Below are 24,848 nucleotides of genomic sequence, written 5' to 3'. Positions count from 1 at the left end.
AGTAAAAGTCTGCAACTGCCTCTTAGTGCACTTGTGTGTGCTTGGTCTGAGAGAGGACGGTAAGGAGGAGCCAATATTAGATGGTATATATGGTATTTCTGGTTGCTGAAATCTATTTTTAAGATAGATTATATCCATTCCAAGGGGAGATAATCTGAAAACTCAGATCAAAACATGCTGTCATGATCAGTTGGACTGGAAATTTCTGAATACGCTTAGAAGTAACTGACCATGGGAATATGTGAAAAGTAGAAGGGAAATGAAAATGATATGCTTTTTGAGCAGGCAACACCCCCTTCCCAAAGAGCAGTTGTGTCATGAATAGCCCCTGGCCAGGTGTTATTCCGACATGGCACCAGTGGAGAATGATTGTTAAACAACCCATAAACAGCAACAACCAGCGAACGTGCAGACGGAGAGGAGCCAGAGTATAATCCGAGGTGGTCCTGAAACGTCGGGGAAGACCTTGAAAGGGGATTGCTCATGGGAACATTCACTTCGGATGGAAGCCCTGAACTCAGGGGCCTGGGAGCAGACAGAGAGGTGGGCTGGAGGCTTGGCCAGATGAAGACCACATGGAGTGCATGCAGGCAATGCTCGAGAGAGTATTGCGGAAACTAGATCCATGGGCACCGGGCAGAGCAGAGACAGGGAACCACTGGATGCTGGAGGGGGACCTTGGAGGTCCTGGAATGAGAGGGGGGCAGCAGGTGACAGAAGATACAGCCACTAACCCCCCTGCCATGGGGGGTGCAGCAGGGACAGGGAACCCTGCATGAGGGACTGACGGGCCCCTCGGCCCCAAGGAACTGAAGGCAAAATTTTATGGGGACCCAAAAACCCTAGCCTGCTTCCTGACCCACATCAGGAGCTTTATGAGGGAGTATGAGGGGTCCTTTTTCTCAGAGGAGTCAAAGATAAACTGCGTGTCAACTTGCTTGGAGGAGGAGGCAGCTGAATGGTTGGTGGGGCTCCATGATGCAGGAGCCCCAGAACTGAGTAACTTTAACGAATTCACGAGCACTCTAACGGAGTGGTTTGAGGACCCTCTGATCAAAGTGAAAGCTCAAGTGAACCTGCAGCGCCTTAAACAGGGGAGCAAATTGGTCTCTGAATACTCGCTGGAATTCAGGAAGCTAGTGGGGAGGCTGACAGGTTGGCCCAAGTCACTGAAAGTACAGTGTTTTCAAGGGGGTCTACAGTCGGAAATAGTACAGTGGGCACTAATGCAGGGCAGCCCAAAGACTGTAAGAGAGTGGATCTGCTTGGCTGGAGAAATAGAAACTCTGCAAGTGCATGTCAAGGAGCAATAGCAAAACAAGGTGGGAGGCAAGTGTTCAGGGGCACCCAACCCCCAATCTGAGAACCACGGATTTCATAAAACATGGGGGGAGGAGAAAGAGCGCTGGGTAAAGAAGAGACTTTGCTTTAAGCGTGGAGGGGAGGGACACCGCATCGTAGACTGCCCTCAGAATGCAGCCCTTGCAGGGAGCAAGGTGGGAGGCGGTGTCAAGACCCCAGCAGCAAAGCCCAAGGGACCCATGGCTGTGGCAAAAGGGGCAGACCCCATGGCACCCCGTCAGATGTGGGGGACTCCACGGAGGAGGAGTACCAAAGGGTGGGAAACAACACAAGTCTGTTCTGAGCGCCTGTGAACAGACTGAGCACAAGGGGCATGCAAATTGGATGATAAATGGGGACTGCCCAGCAATGCTGGTAAAAATGCAATGGGAGGCAGAAGCAGAGTAAGCCTCACTGGGCTCCTGGACTGGGGTATACTCAGTGCCTCACGCACCCTACTCTTCTAACAAGTTGAGATTAAAACTGGAAAAACTAAAGGAATGCATCGACTTTGTTCAACTCGATGGGACTGAGATGAAGGGTGGACTGGCTAAGGACTGTACTGAATCAGTCTGAATGAAAATAGCGGGGCACGGGGAGCGCTGCAGTTTATAGTGGCCCCTGTGTCAGATCTGCTGGTAGTCCTGGGGTTGTCATGGCTGCAAGCCTGGAACCCCCAAGTGGACTGGATACACAGCAATTCGAGGTTCAGGGATGGGAAGTGTGAGGAAGCACAGCCCATAGACCAACAGGCAAGGACTAGCAGGCGCAGCCTCAGATCGAAAGAACAAAACACGGGGAGTGGGGGGGAGTCAGAAATTGACAACATCCCTGAACAATACAGAGACCTGAAGGGAGTTTTTGGGGAGGAAGAATCAAACCAGCTTCCCCCCACCCCGAAAGGACAGACTATGCCATTGAACTGGAACCGGGGGCGAGGCTGCCTAGGACAGAAGACTGCACCGACTGACACAAAAAGAGCGGCAGGCACTACGGGAATTCGTAGACAAAAACCTAGCACGCAGATTTATGTGTCCAGCCACCTCCCCGATGGCAGCACCAGGACTCTTCAGAGCCAAGGAGGACAGCTCCAGGTGCTATTCTTTTGGCTTTGGATGACTTTACTTATTGTTAATGATTGGGATTATGATCACTAAAGTTTTTTTTAAAAAATAATATTAATTCATGTTTCTTGTATTAACTATAATGGCAGACAATTTACATGCTTTTTTATTTTTGATCTTTATTAGAGTAGATGGGCTTTTCTCTTGTCTCTTTTGAATGGTACGTAAATGTTGTCTACGCAGCACTCAGAGGTAATCATTCATGCGAAGGGTTTTACAAGTACACTCTTGTTGGGGTCTTTTTTTCCATGCTTTTAAAAGTCACCATCTGGCATAAGGCTGCAACGGTTCAAATACAGGATGACTGGAGAGGATGAAAGTTCATCTACTTCTGAATGTTCAAGGAAGTAGCCTTTTTGAGACCAAAATGACCAAGGGAGTTCTTGAGCTCAAATCTGATCCGAGAGCTGGAAAAGAAATGATAAAAGGTTTCCATCATGGCTTCGCTATAAATATTTGGTTTCCAAAAGGAATGGAGGGAGTAGATGGCAGAGAAAGCAAAAAGCAGAGGGGAAGGAGAGGGAGTGGTCTTATTTATTTATAGGCATCTCTTTGGCAACACTGCAAAACATCTCTTCCAGTGCAGAAATAATATAATAATAATAATAATAATAATAATAATAATAATAATAATAACAATTCTTCAATCATGCTTAGACTTCACTGCACTGGAGCTGGATGAGCTGAAAAAAGAATACCGAAAGTTGGGGATTATCAGGTTAAATTGATAACTGCAAGCGTATTTTTGGCATTCAGGGGTTCATGGGGCAAGAAGACCCACTCAGCAGGGAATTTCAGAACTGAGTGGGACAAGCAGCCTGTCACTACAAGGTGACATTTTACAGAGAAGTCTGTGCTTTAAAAATGAGTGTTTTGTTCTCTCATATACTGAAAACATTATAATTCCGCTCTGATGCACTTCCCTTGGTAACTATTAGAACAAATAGTGGGATCAGAACTACTTAGGGAATACCAAGGATTTCTTCAGCAGAATTAAGTTCTCCTGCATAGTCCCAAAGACCGCATGGGAAAATTGATTACCATAGTAATAAGAACAGCTAGAGTCACCTGGAGCTGAAATATATCTGAATTACCTCCCGACACTCAAAGAATTCTGCAGTTGGTTTCACATGGAAGTAATCAATCCCCAACCCAAAATAAGCTCTGAAGGAAGAGAATGCCTTAAACTGTTGAAGCTGTGATTGAGCTTAGTCTAATAGGATAAGTTTCACAGGATATCTCTATTAATTTGACATTTACAAAACTGCTCTGTATTATTGACTGAAAATTCTTTCCTCATACATCCTATTCTAAGAATAACTGTTGACAAGCCATTATGCCAGGTCTTGTGTTCTGGAATAAATAGGAAGCATCCTATTTATTCCAGAACACAAGACCTGGCATAATGGCTTGTCAACGGTTTTCACTGCAGTGGAAGACAAGCAGTTTATTATTTTTCTAGTCTGACTTAAAGTTTGAAATGGAATTGAAGTAAGAAATGTTTTCCTTCTTCATCCATGAGTCTCCATCCAACATTTTAGCTGAAAGCACTGTTGTTATTATTTCTGCACTGGAAGAGATATTTTTGGGTCCCTTAATTTGGATCAGGGTATATTCGTATCTATTTCACTGCCTATCTGGAGTACTGTCTACTTACTGATTTGTCCTCCAGTAGTAATACTGAAGAAATGATAATAGATCAGCAGAATATTGATACTTCATGATATGAGTCTCCTCATCCTTCGTCATCCTGAGCCAACGTCTTTTTCTGGCCTGGTGGTCGACCTGATTCATCTCTTTGGTCAAGTCTAAGATGGAGACCTCTGCTCTTTGCATTTACTACAATGTAGAGTAACAACATTCTCTTCCTGCAAGAACATTTTCACCTCAGGATGTATTTTAGTCTAGTTTGGTTTTGTTTGGATTAAAATTCAAGTCCGTTTCCCACAATGCAGTATGTGTGTGTCTATGTCTCTCTCTCTCCCTTTGTATATATTTCTGTGACATAGTATTGTACCATTGTGGGTATTTCTCATAGTGGAGGCATCTGCTACTACATACATTATTTCTGAGGAATAATCTACCTCACTTTCCTTGACCTCTCCTGATATTCAGACACAATGCCATGGGGTTGGGTTTGTAGGATTCAATGATCCTTAAGATTTTGTCACCCTATTCATACCTGAAATGATTAAGAGAACATGTAATATTGATTACTGCTTGTTTCAGTTTCCACAGCGTTATTATGACTCAATGGGAAACAGCACACAGGTGACAGAATTTGTACTCACTGGGTTGACCGATGACCCACAGTTGCAGCTGATCCTCTTTGTGACTTTTTTTGCTGTTTACGCCATCACTCTGGTGGGGAATGTGGGCATGATTGCCTTAATCAGGACCAGTCCTCAACTCCACACACCTATGTACTTTTTCCTCACCAACCTATCGTTCTTGGATATCTGCTATTCATCGTCTGTCACTCCAAAGTTCCTATCCAATCTTCTAAAAGGGAATAAAGTTATTTCTTTTGCAGGTTGCTTTACTCAGCTTTACTTTTATGGCCTGTTTGCCACCACAGAGTGTTACATCCTAGCTGTGATGGCCTATGACCGCTATGTGGCAATCTGCAATCCTCTACTCTACTTGGTCACCATGTCCCCAAAAAAGCGTGTCCAGCTTATAGCATTTTCTTATATTGCTGGGATCATAAATGCTTTGGTGCACACAACTGCTGCATCTCAGTTATCCTACTGTGGTCCAAACGTCATTAAGAATTTTTATTGTGAAGTTCCTCCCCTATTAGAACTTGCCTGTTCCAACATTATCTTTAATGATCTGTTGAGGTTTATATTTGTTGGGTTCAATGTAATAACAACCAGCCTGACCATCCTCACCTCTTACATTTACATCCTGGTCACTGTTTCAAAGGACCGCTCTGCCAAGAGCCGTAGGAAAGCCCTGTCCACTTGTACCTCTCATCTCACGGTCATTGGTATTTTCTATGGATGTGGTAGTTTCATCTATGCACAGCCAAGCTCTAGATGGTCTCAGCACCTAGACCAAATGGCTTCTGTGTTCTATGTAGTGGTGACCCCCATGCTCAATCCGTTAATCTACAGCATGAGGAACCAGGAGGTAAGGGGTGCTTTCAGAAATGTCCTAGCAAGAACATTTCATGTTCAACCTATATGATTATACTTTTTTAGAGCCATTGCTCTTTACCAAAATTCAGCTTTAGACAAAAGCTGTTCTAGTAGCAAATGGGTTATATCATTGAGTTTCATTAAATTAAAAAAAATTATGCTGTATAAAGTTCTTAGAGCTCTGGTACTAACTATCCATTTACTTTTCAGTTCAAAAAATGAAATTTGAAATCTCAAGAAGAGTTATGCCATTTCTCAGATAGCTATCATGCCCTAATGATTGCCGTCAATTAGGAAGGAATGACAGGCTCTGCTCTTTAGTTGCTTACAAACCAAAGGGCAGAGCAGAGAAGGAGGAAGAAGAACAGAGAGAACCAGTTCTTCAGAGTTAAAAGATAGCCAGCCTTCATATCTGGCTGAATCCAGGCTGATCTTTCCTTATTAGCTTCCTTAGCTGGACAGCAGTTATTCAGCTTGCCAGACCTGCCTAGTCTCTGTTATGTGCATGTGGATTTCCAATCTGAATAGATTCCAGTGAGAAATATTTATATAAATCTCTATTTTTAAGCAATATGTACAAGTTAATTAAATTTTTTCTCTTTACTTCTTCTTTTCCATCGTGTGTCCATATGTTTATTCCTTCAAGTTTAGGTAGCAGAGATCGGTTATTCCCTTTATGGTTCCATAAAGTGCCAAATTATAGGTGTCCTATTTTTTATTAGTATCACTTGCCAAACTCTGTAACAATCGATTTAAAGAATCTGATGTGTCACCCAGGAAACTCTATAGCTTGCCACCCTTTATAATAACACTAAAATATGACAGTTCCACTGATTCCAGAAAGCTGTCTGAAAAACAGCCATCTGGTATCCACCTTTTTTTCCTTGTCTCAATAAATTATATTAAGCCAATATTAAGTCATATAGCATTGATTTAATAATGTACAAGATTCAGGTAAAGTCTTCCACTGGTCAAACTCAACTACTGGTGACTTCATGGATCCATGTGTGATCCAGAAATTGTCTGCCCTTGTCGTTTTCTGAGATGCTTTTCACCTTCCTAGTCTAATTTCTATTTGAGATTCCCTAGTAGTCCCCCATGCAGATTTCATTATCTTTTATATTAGTGGAAAGTCTTGGCCCCCATGCTTTTTAATTTTTATGGTAAAATGGATAAACAATCCAAATTACCAGCCCCACAAAATAGGAGATCGCAGTATCGCCCTGCTGCTTTATGCAGTAACACAGATGACGCAGTAGTCCTCTCTAAGACACCAGTAGGTCTTAAAAGAGCCTTGCGAGCCTTGCTCCAGTACTGTAATTACAATAAACTGGAAATATACCATCAGAAAACAAAGATTATGGCCTTTGCTAAAAGGCCAAGACTTCACCCATGGTATCTCAATGGACACAACATAGAACAAGCGACCACCTTTAAGTATCTAGGTGTGATCATACATGCCACTGGCTCAAGGAAAGCACATTGTGAATATGCAGTTGCCTCTGGTCAAAGATCAGCTAACGCCATCCTCAAATCCTTCCACTCTAAAGGAGGATACTATGTCCCTGCTGCAATTAAGCTTTTTTAGGCCAAGTTGCTAGCACAGCTTCTTCATGGGACCCAGCTTGGACCCTCAGCTTCTTGTTTTACACTGCTGGAAAAAACACAATCTAAATTTATTATAGCAATTCTCCAGATGCCTGGTTGTGTCTCAAAAACCTGTCTACCCCTGGAGACAGGATTGACAAAAGTTGAATCAAGAATCTGTATAGCTTCCTTTAATCTTTGGCTAAAACTTAATTTTTTTCCTCAAGGCCTTGCACCATTAATCCTCCAAGATAATTTCTCCTCTTCATTAGAGAAAGCCCCATCGTTCTTGGCTCCAGACTTTATTAGATATACTGTCACCCCTGCCAGGTATCTTAGCCAGCTAGAGGAAGTGAACCATCGGAAATCTTTTTTGCTTGCACGATGTCATGCTCCCCTCACCTGTCCTAGAGGGCAAATATAAACAGAAACCATTGGCTGAAAGGCTCTGTCCCTGTGATTCCAGACAGGTAGAAACCACTGAACATGTCCTTCTTTGATGTTCATTTTATAGAGACATTTGAACAAAATTTACCTTCCTGATGACTACAAGGTACCCTGGCCGTTCTGACATTGAATATCTTGTTTCTGCTTAAAGATGAGAGGTCTGCAGTCACAGCACAGGTAGCAAGATTTTGCGCAACAGCTTTAAAGATTCATCAAAACCTGGTGAATAACTAATTGTAAACATTTTTAAATAATTTAATGTATCCAAACTTCAGATATTATCATTTATTGGATTTAAGTAGTTGATAATTAATAATTATAGGATGTCTTAATCAAATAAGTATTAACATATTGTAACATAGGCTGCTCCTTTGATTTTATGTATAAATGATAGTGAGCTTGCCAAATTACAACTATGATATGGATTGTATTGTTTATCATGTCTGAGAATTTTATCGGACACTTTTGAGCATTTTTAATGCTCTACGTAGACCAGCTTTATTACTGGTCTACGACTAATAAAGAATGAATGAATGAATGAATGAATGAATGAATGATATTAGTAGAAAGTGAGAAGTCCATTAAGATATCACCCAATATCTCATTCTCCTTAAGGTTAAAATAATTACTCCTTACTTACTTAGGAATAGTATTTACAAATATTTCTAGAAATCAGTTTAATATTTTTCTACTCTCACTTAAAGTTTGAAATGGAATTAAAGTAAGAAATATTTCCCTTCTTCATCCATTTTTCTCCATCCAACTTTTTAGCTGAAAACGCTGCCATGGTTTCAGGATAGGCTGATCCAGCAGCTTAGAAAAGCCAGATAAGCTAGTTTCCTTTCTACAGTAGTTGGATTCCTTGCCATTTCTCACACAGAGCAAAGGCTCTCTGTCTCCATATGAAGAACTTCATTGTGTGGAAAAAGGACTATTAATAAATAAAGAAGAGGAAATAATATGATCTCTACTGAATACTACATTTTCCGTTGGTAAATATTTCCAACAATTCTGATTCGGTTTACTGAATCTTGACTGTATACTTAACGCAAATCAGTGCATGGAGCAATCTGAAGCACTTCAGGGAGAAGTTCCCCAAACCCATGTTTTTCTCAGTAGAGTTCTCTTCTCCATTATTCCACAGAGAGTTGAAGGAAACATTATTGTCTGCAGAAACGTAGAAAGCTGTCGAGTTGCTGAAGACTGGAGGAAAATATCTGGCTTTCTTCAGAGCAGCAAAAGGATGTTAGCATAAGCTTCAAAGACCTGCAATCAGAAGCTTGAAAAATTACCAATACTTTAAAATGTAATGGATGCTATTGAGCTGGAAGGAAACAAGTGAGTTTGCTAATCGTACGATTGTTGTCTTTTGTTGCTTGCAAGAGTATGCTTTAGGAGTTCAAGGGCTGACAGGTTATTGTTACTTCAAAGACACTGGATGTTCAGAGAAGGGCCAGATCAAGCCTGCATGGTAAGCATACAAAATGATGCACAGGGCCCATTTATTTTTTAAATATGGTGTTTTACATAAATCAGATTGCATCAGAAACAACAGGGGCTACTTGGGAATCTAAGAAGATTTGAACGTTTAAAAAAAAACAAAAAACCCTTAATAGATCAGGAAATTTAAAAGATCAGTGAGGAATAAATATATTTTGAGATATATAGGTATTTTGAGATGAAACAAGACAAGTGTTATATTCAAGCCAACACATACAAATACAATATGAGAATCAGTGTGGCTTTTGCTATTCAGAATTCATTGGATCATCTCTAGAAATGAGGAGCCCTTCTAGTCCAAAGATCAGATTCTACAAGTCATAGAGCATGGAGATCCAGCATGCACAAACAGAGCAATATACACAGTTGAAAGGGATAAGAGCCTCCCTTCAGTTAGTTTGGCTTGCTAATTCTTTACTGCAGCTGGTCCAGCCATCCTGTGAAAGGAAAGTAAGTACAAATGGTATTTGCTCTGATACTTGTTTGATCTCTTTCCAGGTTTAAAGGAGAGTTGCTCTGCTTGAAGATTTCAGTTGCACTCTTATGGTTATCAATTGTCTTTAATAATCCAGTGGAGAAATTTATTCCTGGACTGGAACTAATATAATCACAACTTGTAGGTTATACCCAACGTGTCCTTCTACACAGATGGTTACCTTGGCGTGGCTCTTGTCAAGATGCCTGGTGAACTTCATAAAATACATAACCCCAGCTATTTCACTGCATAGTACCGAATTCTATAAGTATGACAACCTAGTTGTAATTTGGAAGAAAACATTATTTATACAGACTGAATATTGCTTACTGTAAACTATTATTCTACTAGTTGAGCTCTTTCTCAGAAACCTTCCAATTTCCCTTTCCTTGGCTAGAAGGTTAAAAATTGACTCTGCTCTTGGGCTACATTATAAATATTTGAGAAGCAAAGGAAAATTGACTGAAGTGTTGTTCAACAGTGGTATTGTGACTACATGGGAAACAGCACACAGGTGACAGAATTCATACTCACTGGGTTGACTGTTAACCCACAAGTGCAGCTGATCCTCTTTGGGACATTTTTTGCTGTTTATGCCATCACCCTGGTGGGAAATGTAAGCATGATTATCTTAATCAGGATTAGTCCACAGCTCCACACACCAATGTACTTCTTCCTCACCAGCTTATCTTTTTTGGACATTTGTTACTCATCATCTGTCACCCCAAAGTTCCTTTCCAATCTTTTGAAAGAGAAGAAGATTATTTCCTATGGGGGTTGTTTTACACAGATGTACTTTTATGGTCTCTTTGCCACCACAGAGTGCTACCTCCTAGCTGTGATGGCCTATGACCGCTACGTGGCAATCTGCAATCCTCTACTCTACTTGGTCACCATGTCCCAGAGAAAGTGTGCTCAGCTGATAGCAATTTCCTACACTGCTGGGATCACTAATGCTTCGGTGCACACAGTGGCTGCATCTAGACTGTCCTTCTGTGGCCCAAACATCATTAAGAATTTTTATTGTGAGGGTCCTCCCCTTTTTGCTCTTTCCTGCTCAGATGTCAGTCTTAATTATCTGCTGGTATTTGTATTTGTTGGCTTCAATTTAATAGCAACAAGCTTGACTGTTCTCACTTCCTACACTTATATCCTGGTCACCATTTTAAGGATCCACTCTGCCAAGAGCCGTAGGAAAGCCTTCTCCACTTGTGCATCTCACCTCATGGTCATCACCATCTTCTATGGATGTCTCAGCTTTATGTACGCACGGCCAAGCTCTAGGCAGAATTATCACCTAGAGCAAATGGCTTCTGTGTTCTATGTAGTGGTGACCCCCATGCTCAATCCATTAATCTACAGCATGAGGAATCAGGAAGTAAGGGGTGCTTTTAGAAATGTCCTAGCAAGAACATTTCGTGTTCAACATACATGATTATACCTTTTAAAGCCATTAGGTAAAGGTAAAGGTTTGCCTTGACATTAAGTCCAGTCGTGTCCAACTCTAGGGGGCAGTGCTCATCTCCGTTTCAAAGCCCAAGAGCCGGCGTTTGTCCGTAGACACTTCCGTGGTCATGTGGCCAGCATGACTACATGGAACGCTGTTACCTGCCCGCCGAAGCAGTACCTATTAATCTACTCACATTGGCATGTTTTCGAACTGCTAGTTTGGCAGAAGCTGGGACTAGCAACGGGAGCTCACCACGTCACGCAGATTCGAACCGCCGACCTTCCGATCTGCAAGCTCAGCAGCTGAGCAGTTTAACCCGCAGCGCCACCGCATCCCTTTAAAGCCATTACTCTTTACCAAAATTCAGCTTTATCAAGTGGTTTATATCCTTCTGTCTTCCTTTTTACTAAAATTCAGCTTTAGATAAAAGGTGTTCTAGTACCAAATGGTTTATGTCATTGTGTTTCATTAAACAGCTTTGTTGCCTGACTAGACAACATCTTCAGTGCTAGAAGGGAGTGGGGTTTGCTCTTTGTTTATACACAGTAGCTTGCCCTGACAGTGTTGGTGGGGACATTATTCTCTCCTTGGTAGTTCCTTGATTAGGGTATTGCTTACTGCTTGATTGTTCATCTGGTGTTAATCCTGGTGTTAATTTTTGCTTATCTGGGTGTTGATTGCTGGCCAGGGAGTGTACTGGTCTTTTGACTTTTCTATTGTCTCTTTTGAATGGGATGTAAATGTTGTTTACCTCTATGTGTCTGTTGATGGCTGCTTCATCTGAATGCCAAGTTTCCAGGAATTCCCTAGTGTTTTTGGATTTAGCTTGGTTTAGGATGCTCGCAGTTTCCCAGTTGAAAGTATGGTCGAGTCTCTCCATGTGTTGTGAGATGGACAGACATCTTTGTCCATCCATCTCCAACAGATGGACAGATTTTTCTTTGTGTCTTCTGGCTGCTAGTTGGTGTTCATGGATGAGTTCAGCTAGTCTTCTGTCTGTCTGTCCTACATAGTGGCTGTTACAGTCCATACACTGTATGTTGTAGATGACTCCTGTTTTTACTTCTTGGGCTAGTGGGTATTTTGGTTTACCAAAGGTGTTTTGGAGGGCTTTAGTTGGTTTGTGTGCATGCTACAGCGATGCCATGTAGTTGTAAACACCCACATCAACACTGTCAGGGCAAGCTACTGTATATAAACAGAGAGCAAACCCCACTCCTTTCTATCACTGAAGATGTTGCCTAGTCGGGCAACTAAACATCTGTAAGCAAACAACCAAACTCAGAGACCACCAAGGACTCTAGAAAGTAAGAACTGTTTCCCTTCTTCATCCATTTTTCTCCATCCAACTTTTTAGCTGAAAACGCTGCCACCGTTTCAGGATAGGCTGATCCAGCAGCTTAGAAAAGCCAGATAAGCCAGCTTCATTTCTACAATAGTTGGATTCCTTGCCATTTCTCTCACAGAGCAATTGGGGGCTGTCTGAAGTTGCTGTCTCTCACCCAGGAAATAGTTCTGCAGGTTGCAGGGGAGGTGAGAGGCAAGCTCACATGAAACAAATTCCATCTTGGACATCTGAGCTCTTTCACATACACTGGAGGAGGTGATCTAAAGGATTGCATTATCAGCATTTTATTTTTGGCAATAAGTAGAAGACATCTCTTATGTAAAACAGTTCCGAGATGACATTGTTTTAGAGGTTGATTCTCACAATATTGGGATAAAAACATAACTACTCTGCCAAGTAAAAAACACTGGCATTCCACCGATCCGTAGCATCACAACGGTAGCACCAGTTGCGCATCATCCTTGAACAGGAAACAGCAGCAGGTGGTGGGTTTGGATAGCTGTGCCCCTCCTCCAATTTCCTCCCCGTTGCCTACTTTACCCCAAGATTGAGGAGGGAGGCTGTAGCAACAGTGCAGAAGATACAGCAGACTACACAATGGTCAGACCAGCAGCAGCTGAGCCTGCAGGAGGAATGTGGACGTGGCAGACATCACAGGAGGGACCCTCCGTAGTTTCTTCGACTGTAAAGCTGAGGGGGGAGAGATGTACTTTCAGACTTGGCAAGATTCTGTTGATGTAACCTTAGAATAAAGTTAGGGCTAGTATTTCCGGGTGTGCTTCTTGCCTGGAGTACCTCGCAAGGCTGACCTACAACTTCTATACATGAGCGGTGGAAAACAGTGAAGTCAGCAATTGACTAAACTTGGGATTCTCCCTCAGGTTCTCTCTATATGATCTCAAAGACTCTGTGTTTATCAGTGAGTAATCAGATAGCCAGGGCCCCTCTGTTTTGAGGGCTGACCGGTCCTCTACTGAATCAAGTATTTCAAGACCCTGTCCTCCCTGTGACAGATTTTTTTTTGGGGGGGATTTAAATTTTATTAAATTTTCAACATATAGGTAAAAATTAAAAAGCATTAATAAAAAAACTTACAAAAGAAGAAAAAGAAACTAGAAAGGTGTAAAAATACAGTGAAAACTACTACAGAGTGACTTCCGACTTTCTACAGCAAAGATATACGTAAATCAATATCAATCCCTTTTTAAACTATGATAAACATTATTTCTATAGAGCCTTTCAATTCTCAATACAGCATTCTCCTCTAAAACAAATTTTCCTTCCCACTTAAAGAACATAGAAAATCCCCTTCAAACATGTTTTTTCCCCTAATAAGCAAACAGTTAAATATTATCTTTCTTCAGTATAATTGTATTCCTCTTTGCCAACTAAACTAACAAAAAATAACCTGCATACATCTCATTACTATTATATATACTGTGTAAAAAGGTAATTTTGTTAATATCCTTTTACCAAAGATGAGAGTGTTATACAAAAAACAGAAGCATCTATTTAAACCCTTAAAGAGCCATCCTGATAAACATATTTGAGCAATTATCCCACTTCGAAATAAAGCAATGTATTTATATATATCATCATTATACACAGAGCTTTCCCCCTAGAAGTCTCCAATTTTGCCGCCTGCCTTGAAAAGTCCGAATATTCTTCAAAAAGCTTCCAGCATCGGAAGCCCAATTCTCCTTCTTGATCTTGATGTTCCAGCAGCCAGAATACTGCAAAACAGCATTCTCTTCAGTAAACTGTGTCATCACACAATTGAGCATCAAAATATTCCCTATCTGGATGCAGTTTGCATAGTAGTAGTGCATACTGCCAATCAGTATGGGGCAAATTTTATCCAGCCTTCTGATATAAATTGGGTCTTCTTCATGAGTGCTTGATCAGGTAAAAGCTTGGCTGTTAGGACTGTTCCCCAATTTTTAAAAAGGTAAGATTTAAGATTTTATTTATTTAACTGACTTATACAGCCACCCAAATTAGTGCACAACTCAGACAGGGTGCATCTTCAATAACAATAACAATAATTCAATAACAATAATGAATCAATTAAAAAATAGTAAAACAAAATATTTAAAGAAATAATAAAACAACAACATACAAAGACATAAATCCCAGAAAAAGTTCATCGAAGGGGTTGTACCACTTCTGGACCCAACACTCTGAGTCGCTGAGGCACATTACAAAGTAAGGGTCTTGGGCAAGATCTCTCTCTCTTTCTCTCACTCCCCACCCCTGAGCTGCCAAGAGGTTACCATGGTTGATGGTACTGAAGGCAGCCAAGAGATCAAGGAGGGCCAGGAAGGGTGCACTACCTCCATCTTGGTCCTACCACAAGTCATCAACTAACACGACGAATGCTGTTTCTATACCGTGCCTAGGTGTGAAACCTGACTGAAAGGAGTGCAGATAATCTGCTTGATCCAAGCCCCTTTGGAACTTCTGGAAATTATCCAACATAGTCGGGTGCAATTATGACTTCCTGAAGAGGGTACTGACCACTGTCTCCCTAAGTGCTGGTGAGACCAGTCCCTCTCTCAAGGAGGAATTCACCCCTGCTTGGACTCAGCCACATGCCACCTCCTGGGAGGCCTTCACCAAGCAGGTGAACAATCTTAGGATATTTTGAATACTGTTTTGAATACTGTTTTGCTATTATGTATTTTTTTCTATTTACATAATAATAATAATAATAATTTTTGAAAGGGTCCCTGTGTCCATATGAAGAACATCATTGTGTGGAAAAAGGATATGATATAATAATATTAATAAAGAAAGAAAAGGACCAAATGTGATCTCTACTGAATACTACATTTTCTATTGGTAAATGTTTCCAACAATTGTGAGTTGGTTTACTGAATCTTGACTGTATAATTAACACAAATCAGTGGATGGAGCAATCTGAAGCACTTCAGGGAGATGTTCCTCAAACCCATGTTTTCTCAGTAGAGTTCTCCATTATTCCAGAGAGAGTTGAAAGAATCATTACTGTCTGCAGAAACACAGAAAGCTGTTGAGTTGCTGAAGATTGGAGGAAAATATCTGGCTTTCTTCAGAGCAGCAAAAGGATGTTGGCATAATCTTCAAAGACCTGCAATCAGAAGCTTGAAAAAATACGATATTTTAAAATGTGATAGATGCTATTGAGCTGGAAGAATATAAGTGAGCTTGCTAATCAAAAGACAACTATATGACTGTTGTCTTTTGTTGCTTGTGAGAATATGCTGTAGGAGTTCATGGGATGACATGTTATTGTTACTTCAAGGAGAACATCTGGCTGGATGTTCAGAGAATGCCAGATCAAGCCTGCATGTCAAGCATACAAAATGGTGCCCAGGTCCAATTTATGTTTTAAATATGGTGTTTTACAGAGCTGAGATTGCAAGAGGGGGTGCTTAGGAATCCAAGGAGACCTCAATCTTTGCAGGGTTTTTTTTCACATATCATACCTCATACCTGATGTGTCCTTTTACAAAGATGGTTACCTTGGCTTGGCTCTTGTCCAGATGCCTAGCGAACTTCATACAATGCATATCCCTAGCTATTTCACTGCATAGCACCGAATTCTATAAGTATGACAACCTAGTTGCAGTTCAGAAGAAAACATTACTTATGCAGACTGAATCTTGCTCACTCTAAACTAAATATTATTGTACTACTTAAGCTCTTTCTCAGAAATCTTCCAATTTCTCTTTCCTTGGCTAAAAAGTTAAAAATTGACTCTGATCTCAGTTGAAATTGTAAATATTTGAGGCTACATTACAATATTTGAGAAGCAAAGGAAAATTGACTGAAGTGTTGTTCAACAGTGGTATTGTGACTACATGGGAAACAGCACACAGGTGACAGAATTCATACTCACTGGGTTGACTGTTAACCCACAAGTGCAGCTGATCCTCTTTGGGACAGTTTTTGCTGTTTATGCCATCACCCTGGTGGGAAATGTAAGCATGATTATCTTAATCAGGATTAGTCCACAGCTCCACACACCAATGTACTTCTTCCTCACCAGCTTATCTTTTTTGGACATTTGTTACTCATCATCTGTCACCCCAAAGTTCCTTTCCAATCTTTTGAAAGAGAAGAAGATTATTTCCTATGGGGGTTGTTTTACACAGATGTACTTTTATGGTCTCTTTGCCACCACAGAGTGCTACCTCCTAGCTGTGATGGCCTATGACCGCTACGTGGCAATCTGCAATCCTCTACTCTACTTGGTCACCATGTCCCAGAGAAAGTGTGCTCAGCTGATAGCAATTTCCTACACTGCTGGGATCATTAATGCTTTGGTGCACACAGTGGCTGCATCTAGACTGTCCTTCTGTGGCCCAAACATCATTAAGAATTTTTATTGTGAGGGTCCTCCCCTTTTAGCTCTTTCCTGCTCAGATGTTAGTCTTAATGATCTGCTGTTATTTGTATTTGTTGGTTTCAATATAACAGCAACAAGCCTGACTGTTCTCACTTCCTACACTTATATCCTGGTCACCATTTTAAGGATCCACTCGGCCAAGAGCCGCAGGAAAGCCTTCTCCACTTGTGCATCTCACCTCATGGTCATTACCATTTTCTATGGATGTAGTAGTTTTATGTATGCACGACCAAGCTCTAGGCAGAATTATCACCTAGACCAAATGGCTTCTGTGTTCTATGTAGTGGTGACCCCCATGCTCAATCCATTAATCTACAGCATGAGGAACCAGGAGGTAAGGGGTGCTTTCAGAAATGTCCTAGCAAGAACATTTCATGTTCAACATATATGATTATACTTTTTTAGAGCCACTGCTCTTTACCAAAATTCAGCTTTAGATAAACGCTGTTTTAGGAGCAAATGGTTTATATCATTGAGTTTCGTTAAATTAAAAAAAATATGTTGTATAAAGTTCTTAGAGCTCTGGTAATAACTATCCATTTACTTTTCAGTTCGAGAAATGAAATTTGAAATCTCAAGGAGAATTATGCCATTTCTCAGATAGCTATCATGCCCTAATGATTGCTGTCAATTAGGAAGGAATGACAGGCTCTGCTCTTTAGTTGCTTACAAACCAAAGAGCAGAGCAGAGCAGAGAAGGAGGAAGAAGAACAGAGAGAACCAGTTCTTCAGAGTTCGAACAAAGCCAATGTTTATATGTATTTGCTTGAATCCAGGCTCATCTTCACTTCCTAGCTCTCTCAGCTGGACAGCAGTTATTCAAGCATGTCAGACATGCTTTGTGTTCCCGACTTCCACAGCAAATGCCTACAGCAGCCCAATGTACTATATGGCAAGTGTCACTGTGGGCTCGGATTTGGAGTCAGATTCAGATGTAGAAGGGCAACCAGCACCAGAAGTAACCACGGATAAAGAGCAGTCAGCTCCGGTATCACCAGATGAACAGCGCTTGAACAGGCAGAGGAGGCGGGGCAGGCCAGCACTCAGCAGAGAGAGCTGCTGCTGCTCTCTGAAGATGAGGGCATGGAATTACCAACCCCTCCCAATGCAGGAGCCCGGTGGGTGGCGAGGAGAGTAGAGCAAGGCGCTCTGTGAGATTACTCACCAGGAAGGTGCATCACCCTCCTAAATGAGCTACACCGGGGCTGCTGTAATTTAAGAAGAGCTACGAGCTCGACTCTCTTTGTTGGAAACAACGGTTTGCAAACCCAGACACTGTGCGCGCCTTGCCTTTGGACTCAAACCCATGTGGCCACGACTTTGAGTGTGAACTGGCTGATGACCTGGCTAACGGTTTGGACCCCTGCATCTGCCTGAACACTCTTGCGCCTGCTCCTTTGAATTTTGGACTGTCTCTTGAGGCAAGTTTGCCAGACTTGTGGGAACTTGATTGCTCTTGTGCGCATGTGTACATTTGCACATAACCTTCCCTTTGCTGCTAGCTGGTTGCTTAAAAACCCACCTAGTAAAAGTCTGCAACTGCCTCTTAGTGCACTTGTGTGTGCTTGGTCTGAGAGAGGACGGTAAGGAGGAGCCAATATTAGATGGTATATATGGTATTTCTGGTTGCTGAAATCTATTTTTAAGATAGATTATATCCATTCCAAGGGGAGATAATCTGAAAACTCAGATCAAAACATGCTGTCATGATCAGTTGGACTGGAAATTTCTGAATACGCTTAGAAGTAACTGACCATGGGAATATGTGAAAAGTAGAAGGGAAATGAAAATGATATGCTTTTTGAGCAGGCAACACCCCCTTCCCAAAAAGCAGTTGTGTCATGAATAGCCCCTGGCCAGGTGTTATTCCGACATGGCACCAGTGGAGAATGATTGTTAAACAACCCATAAACAGCAACAACCAGCGAACGTGCAGACGGAGAGGAGCCAGAGTATAATCCGAGGTGGTCCTGAAACGTCGGGGAAGACCTTGAAAGGGGATTGCTCATGGGAACATTCACTTCGGATGGAAGCCCTGAACTCAGGGGCCTGGGAGCAGACAGAGAGGTGGGCTGGAGGCTTGGCCAGATGAAGACCACATGGAGTGCATGCAGGCAATGCTCGAGAGAGTATTGCGGAAACTAGATCCATGGGCACCGGGCAGAGCAGAGACAGGGAACCACTGGATGCTGGAGGGGGACCTTGGAGGTCCTGGAATGAGAGGGGGGCAGCAGGTGACAGAAGATACAGCCACTAACCCCCCTGCCATGGGGGGTGCAGCAGGGACAGGGAACCCTGCATGAGGGACTGACGGGCCCCTCGGCCCCAAGGAACTGAAGGCAAAATTTTATGGGGACCCAAAAACCCTAGCCTGCTTCCTGACCCACATCAGGAGCTTTATGAGGGAGTATGAGGGGTCCTTTTTCTCAGAGGAGTCAAAGATAAACTGCGTGTCAACTTGCTTGGAGGAGGAGGCAGCTGAATGGTTGGTGGGGCTCCATGATGCAGGAGCCCCAGAACTGAGAAACTTTAACGAATTCACGAGCACTCTAACGGAGTGGTTTGAGGACCCTCTGATCAAAGTGAAAGCTCAAGTGAACCTGCAGCGCCTTAAACAGGGGAGCAAATTGGTCTCTGAATACTCGCTGGAATTCAGGAAGCTAGTGGGGAGGCTGACAGGTTGGCCCAAGTCACTGAAAGTACAGTGTTTTCAAGGGGGTCTACAGTCGGAAATAGTACAGTGGGCACTACTGCAGGGCAGCCCAAAGACTGTAAGCCCCACCAACCATTCAGCTGCCTCCTCCTCCAAGCAAGTTGACACGCAGTTTATCTTTGACTCCTCTGAGAAAAAGGACTCCCCATACTCTGCTTGGCTGGAGAAATAGAAACTCTGCAAGTGCATGTCAAGGAGCAATAGCAAAACAAGGTGGGAGGCAAGTGTTCAGTGGCACCCAACCCCCAATCTGAGAACCACGGATTTCATAAAACATAGGGGGAGGAGAAAGAGCGCTGGGTAAAGAAGAGACTTTGCTTTAAGCGTGGAGGGGAGGGACACCGCATCGCAGACTGCCCTCAGAATGCAGCCCTTGCAGGGAGCAAGGTGGGAGGCGGTGTCAAGACCCCAGCAGCAAAGCCCAAGGGACCCATGGCTGTGGCAAAAGGGGCAGACCCCATGGCACCCTGTCAGATGTGGGGGACTCCACGGAGGAGGAGTACCAAAGGGTGGGAAACAACACAAGTCTGTTCTGAGCGCCTGTGAACAGACTGAGCACAAGGGGCATGCAAATTGGATGATAAATGGGGACTGCCCAGCAATGCTGGTAAAAATGCAATGGGAGGCAGAAGCAGAGTAAGCCTCACTGGGCTCCTGGACTGGGGTATACTCAGTGCCTCACGCACCCTACTCTTCTAACAAGTTGAGATTAAAACTGGAAAAACTAAAGGAATGCATCGACTTTGTTCAACTCGATGGGACTGAGATGAAGGGTGGACTGGCTAAGGACTGTACTGAATCAGTCTGAATGAAAATAGCGGGGCACGGGGAGCGCTGCAGTTTATAGTGGCCCCTGTGTCAGATCTGCTGGTAGTCCTGGGGTTGTCATGGCTGCAAGCCTGGAACCCCCAAGTGGACTGGATACACAGCAATCGAGGTTCAGGGATGGGAAGTGTGAGGAAGCACAGCCCATAGACCAACAGGCAAGGACTAGCAGGCGCAGCCTCAGATCGAAAGAACAAAACACGGGGAGTGGGGGGGAGTCAGAAATTGACAACATCCCTGAACAATACAGAGACCTGAAGGGAGTTTTTGGGGAGGAAGAATCAAACCAGCTTCCCCCCACCCCGAAAGGACAGACTGTGCCATTGAACTGGAACTGGGGGCGAGGCTGCCTAGGACAGAAGACTGTACCGACTGACACAAAAAGAGCGGCAGGCACTACGGGAATTCGTAGACAAAAACCTAGCACGCAGATTTATGTGTCCAGCCACCTCCCCGATGGCAGCACCAGGACTCTTCAGAGCCAAGGAGGACAGCTCCAGGTGCTATTCTTTTGGCTTTGGATGACTTTACTTATTGTTAATGATTGGGATTATGATCACTAAAGTTTTTTTTTAAAATAATATTAATTCATGTTTCTTGTATTATTAACTATAATGGCAGACAATTTACATGCTTTTTTATTTTTGATCTTTATTAGAGTAGATGGGCTTTTCTCTTGTCTCTTCTGAATGGTACGTAAATGTTGTCTACGCAGCACTCAGAGGTAATCATTCATGCGAAGGGTTTTACAAGTACACTCTTGTTGGGGTCTTTTTTTCCATGCTTTTAAAAGTCACCATCTGGCATAAGGCTGCAATGTTTCAAATACAGGATGACTGGAGAGGATGAAAGTTCATCTACTTCTGAATGTTCAAGGAAGTAGCCTTTTTGAGACCAAAATGACCAAGGGAGTTCTTGAGCTCAAATCTGATCCGAGAGCTGGAAAAGAAATGATAAAAGATTTCCATCATGGCTTCGCTATAAATATTTGGTTTCCAAAAGGAATGGAGGGAGTAGATGGCAGAGAAAGCAAAAAGCAGAGGGGAAGGAGAGGGAGTGGTCTTATTTATTTATAGGCATCTCTTTGGCAACACTGCAAAACATCTCTTCCAGTGCAGAAATAATAATAATAATAATAATAATAATAATAATAATAATAATAATAATAATAATAATAACAATTCTTCAATCATGCTTAGACTTCACTGCACTGGAGCTGGATGAGCTGAAAAAAGAATACCGAAAGTTGGGGATTATCAGGTTAAATTGATAACTGCAAGCGTATTTTTGGCATTCAGGGGTTCGTGGGGCAAGAAGACCCACTCAGCAGGGAATTTCAGAACTGAGTGGGACAAGCAGCCTGTCACTACAAGGTGACATTTTACAGAGAAGTCTGTGCTTTAAAAATGAGTGTTTTGTTCTCTCATATACTGAAAACATTATAATTCCGCTCTGATGCACTTCCCTTGGTAACTATTAGAACAAATAGTGGGATCAGAACTACTTAGGGAATACCAAGGATTTCTTCAGCAGAATTAAGTTCTCCTGCATAGTCCCAAAGACCGCATGGGAAAATTGATTACCACAGTAATAAGAACAGCTCGAGTCACCTGGAGCTGAAATATATCTGAATTACCTCCCGACACTCAAAGAATTCTGCAGTTGGTTTCACATGGAAGTAACCCAAAATAAGCTCTGAAGGAAGAGAATGCCTTAAACTGTTGAAGCTGTGATTGAGCTTAGTCTAATAGGGTAAGTTTCACAGGATCTCTCTATTAATTTGACATTTACAAAACTGCTCTGTATGATTGACTGAAAATTCTTTCCTCATACATCCTATTCTAAGAATAACTGTTGACAAGCCATTATGCCAGGTCTTGTGTTCTGGAATAAATAGGAAGCATCCTATTTATTCCAGAACACAAGACCTGGCATAATGGCTTGTCAACGGTTTTCACTGCAGTGGAAGACAAGCAGTTTATTATTTTTCTAGTCTGACTTAAAGTTTGAAATGGAATTGAAGTAAGAAATGTTTTCCTTCTTCATCCATGAGTCTCCATCCAACATTTTAGCTGAAAGCACTGTTGTTATTATTTCTGCACTGGAAGAGATATTTTTGGGTCCCTTAATTTGGATCAGGGTATATTCGTATCTATTTCACTGCCTATCTGGAGTACTGTCTACTTACTGATTTGTCCTCCAGTAGTAATACTGAAGAAATGATAATAGATCAGCAGAATATTGATACTTCATGATATGAGTCTCCTCATCCTTTGTCATCCTGAGCCAACGTCTTTTTCTGGCCTGGTGGTCGACCTGATTCATCTCTTTGGTCAAGTCTAAGATGAAGACCTCTGCTCTTTGCATTTACTACAATGTAGAGTAACAACATTCTCTTCCTGCAAGAACATTTTCACCTCAGGATGTATTTTAGTCTAGTTTGGTTTTGTTTGGATTAAAACTCAAGTCCGTTTCCCACAATGCAGTATGTGCGTGTCTATGTCTCTCTCTCTTCCTTTGTATATATTTCTGTGACATAGTATTGTACCATTGTGGGTATTTCTCATAGTGGAGACATCTGCTACTACATACATTATTTCTGAGGAATAATCTACCTCACTTTCCTTGACCTCTCCTGATATTCAGACACAATGCCATGGGGTTGGGTTTGTAGGATTCAATGATCCTTAAGATTTTGTCACCCTATTCATACCTGAAATGATTAAGAGAACATGTAATATTGATTACTGCATGTTTCAGTTTCCACAGCGTTATTATGACTCAATGGGAAACAGCACACAGGTGACAGAATTTGTACTCACTGGGTTGACCGATGACCCACAGTTGCAGCTGATCCTCTTTGTGACTTTTTTTGCTGTTTACGCCATCACTCTGGTGGGGAATGTGGGCATGATTGCCTTAATCAGGACCAGTCCTCAACTCCACACACCTATGTACTTTTTCCTCACCAACCTATCGTTCTTGGATATCTGCTATTCATCGTCTGTCACTCCAAAGTTCCTATCCAATCTTCTAAAAGGGAATAAAGTTATTTCTTTTGCAGGTTGCTTTACTCAGCTTTACTTTTATGGCCTGTTTGCCACCACAGAGTGTTACATCCTAGCTGTGATGGCCTATGACCGCTATGTGGCAATCTGCAATCCTCTACTCTACTTGGTCACCATGTCCCCAAAAAAGCGTGTCCAGCTTATAGCATTTTCTTATATTGCTGGGATCATAAATGCTTTGGTGCACACAACTGCTGCATCTCAGTTATCCTACTGTGGTCCAAACGTCATTAAGAATTTTTATTGTGAAGTTCCTCCCCTATTAGAACTTGCCTGTTCCAACATTATCTTTAATGATCTGTTGAGGTTTATATTTGTTGGGTTCAATGTAATAACAACCAGCCTGACCATCCTCACCTCTTACATTTACATCCTGGTCACTGTTTCAAAGGACCGCTCTGCCAAGAGCCGTAGGAAAGCCCTGTCCACTTGTACCTCTCATCTCACGGTCATTGGTATTTTCTATGGATGTGGTAGTTTCATCTATGCACAGCCAAGCTCTAGACGGTCTCAGCACCTAGACCAAATGGCTTCTGTGTTCTATGTAGTGGTGACCCCCATGCTCAATCCGTTAATCTACAGCATGAGGAACCAGGAGGTAAGGGGTGCTTTCAGAAATGTCCTAGCAAGAACATTTCATGTTCAACATATATGATTATACTTTTTAGAGCCATTGCTCTTTACCAAAATTCAGCTTTAGACAAAAGCTGTTCTAGTAGCAAATGGGTTATATCACTGAGTTTCATTAAATTAAAAAAAAAAAATTATGGTGTATAAAGTTCTTAGAGCTCTGGTACTAACTATCCATTTACTTTTCAGTTCAAAAAATGAAATTTGAAATCTCAAGAAGAGTTATGCCATTTCTCAGATAGCTATCATGCCCTATTGATTGCCGTCAATTAGGAAGCAAAGGCTCTGCTCTTAAATTGCTTACAAACCAAAGGGCAGAGCAGAGAAGGAGGAAGAAGAACAGAGAGAACCAGTTCTTCAGAGTTAAAAGATAGCCAGCCTTCATATCTGGCTGAATCCAGGCTGATCTTTCCTTATTAGCTTCCTTAGCTGGACAGTAGTTATTCAGCATGCCAGACATGCCTATTCTCTGTTATGTGCATGTGGATTTCCAATCTGAATAGATTCCAGTGAGAAATATTTATATAAATCTGTATTTTTAAGCAATATGTACAAGTTAATTAAATTTTTTCTCTTTACTACTTCTTTTCCATCGTGTGTCCATATGTTTATTCCTTCAAGTTTAGGTAGCAGAGATCGGTTATTCCCTTTATGGTTCCATAAAGTTCCAAATTATAGGTGTCCTATTTTTTATTAGTATCACTTGCCAAACTCTGTAACAATCGATTCAGAGAATCTGATGTGTCACCCAGGAAACTCTATAGCTTGCCACCCTTTATAATAACACTAAAATATGACAGTTCCACT

At 42.0% G+C, this 24,848-nt stretch overlaps 4 protein-coding genes across 4 annotated transcripts; all 4 read left to right on the top strand.

Annotated features, from left to right (window-relative positions):
* Positions 1-4,718: 4,718 nt before the first annotated feature.
* On the top strand, positions 4,719-5,657 carry LOC134504689 (olfactory receptor 5J3-like). Its single transcript, XM_063314040.1, has one exon. It carries the CDS (start codon positions 4,719-4,721, stop codon positions 5,655-5,657), a length of 939 nt encoding a protein of 312 aa, XP_063170110.1.
* Positions 5,658-10,113: 4,456 nt separating this feature from the next.
* On the top strand, positions 10,114-11,052 carry LOC134504604 (olfactory receptor 5AP2-like). Its single transcript, XM_063313920.1, has one exon. It carries the CDS (start codon positions 10,114-10,116, stop codon positions 11,050-11,052), a length of 939 nt encoding a protein of 312 aa, XP_063169990.1.
* Positions 11,053-16,257: 5,205 nt separating this feature from the next.
* On the top strand, positions 16,258-17,196 carry LOC134504520 (olfactory receptor 5AP2-like). The gene has a single exon (XM_063313809.1). The coding sequence runs from the start codon at positions 16,258-16,260 to the stop codon at positions 17,194-17,196; it is 939 nt and encodes a 312-aa protein (XP_063169879.1).
* A 5,931-nt stretch (positions 17,197-23,127) lies between these two features.
* Positions 23,128-24,066, top strand: LOC134504440 (olfactory receptor 5J3-like). Its single transcript, XM_063313687.1, has one exon. The coding sequence runs from the start codon at positions 23,128-23,130 to the stop codon at positions 24,064-24,066; it is 939 nt and encodes a 312-aa protein (XP_063169757.1).
* The last annotated feature ends 782 nt before the right edge of the window (positions 24,067-24,848 follow it).

This window comes from Candoia aspera, chromosome 1 (genome assembly GCF_035149785.1).
Source record: "Candoia aspera isolate rCanAsp1 chromosome 1, rCanAsp1.hap2, whole genome shotgun sequence".
NCBI lineage: Eukaryota > Metazoa > Chordata > Lepidosauria > Squamata > Boidae > Candoia > Candoia aspera.
Note: the sequence above shows the minus strand (reverse complement) of the source record. Positions and strands in the feature narration are given on the sequence as shown.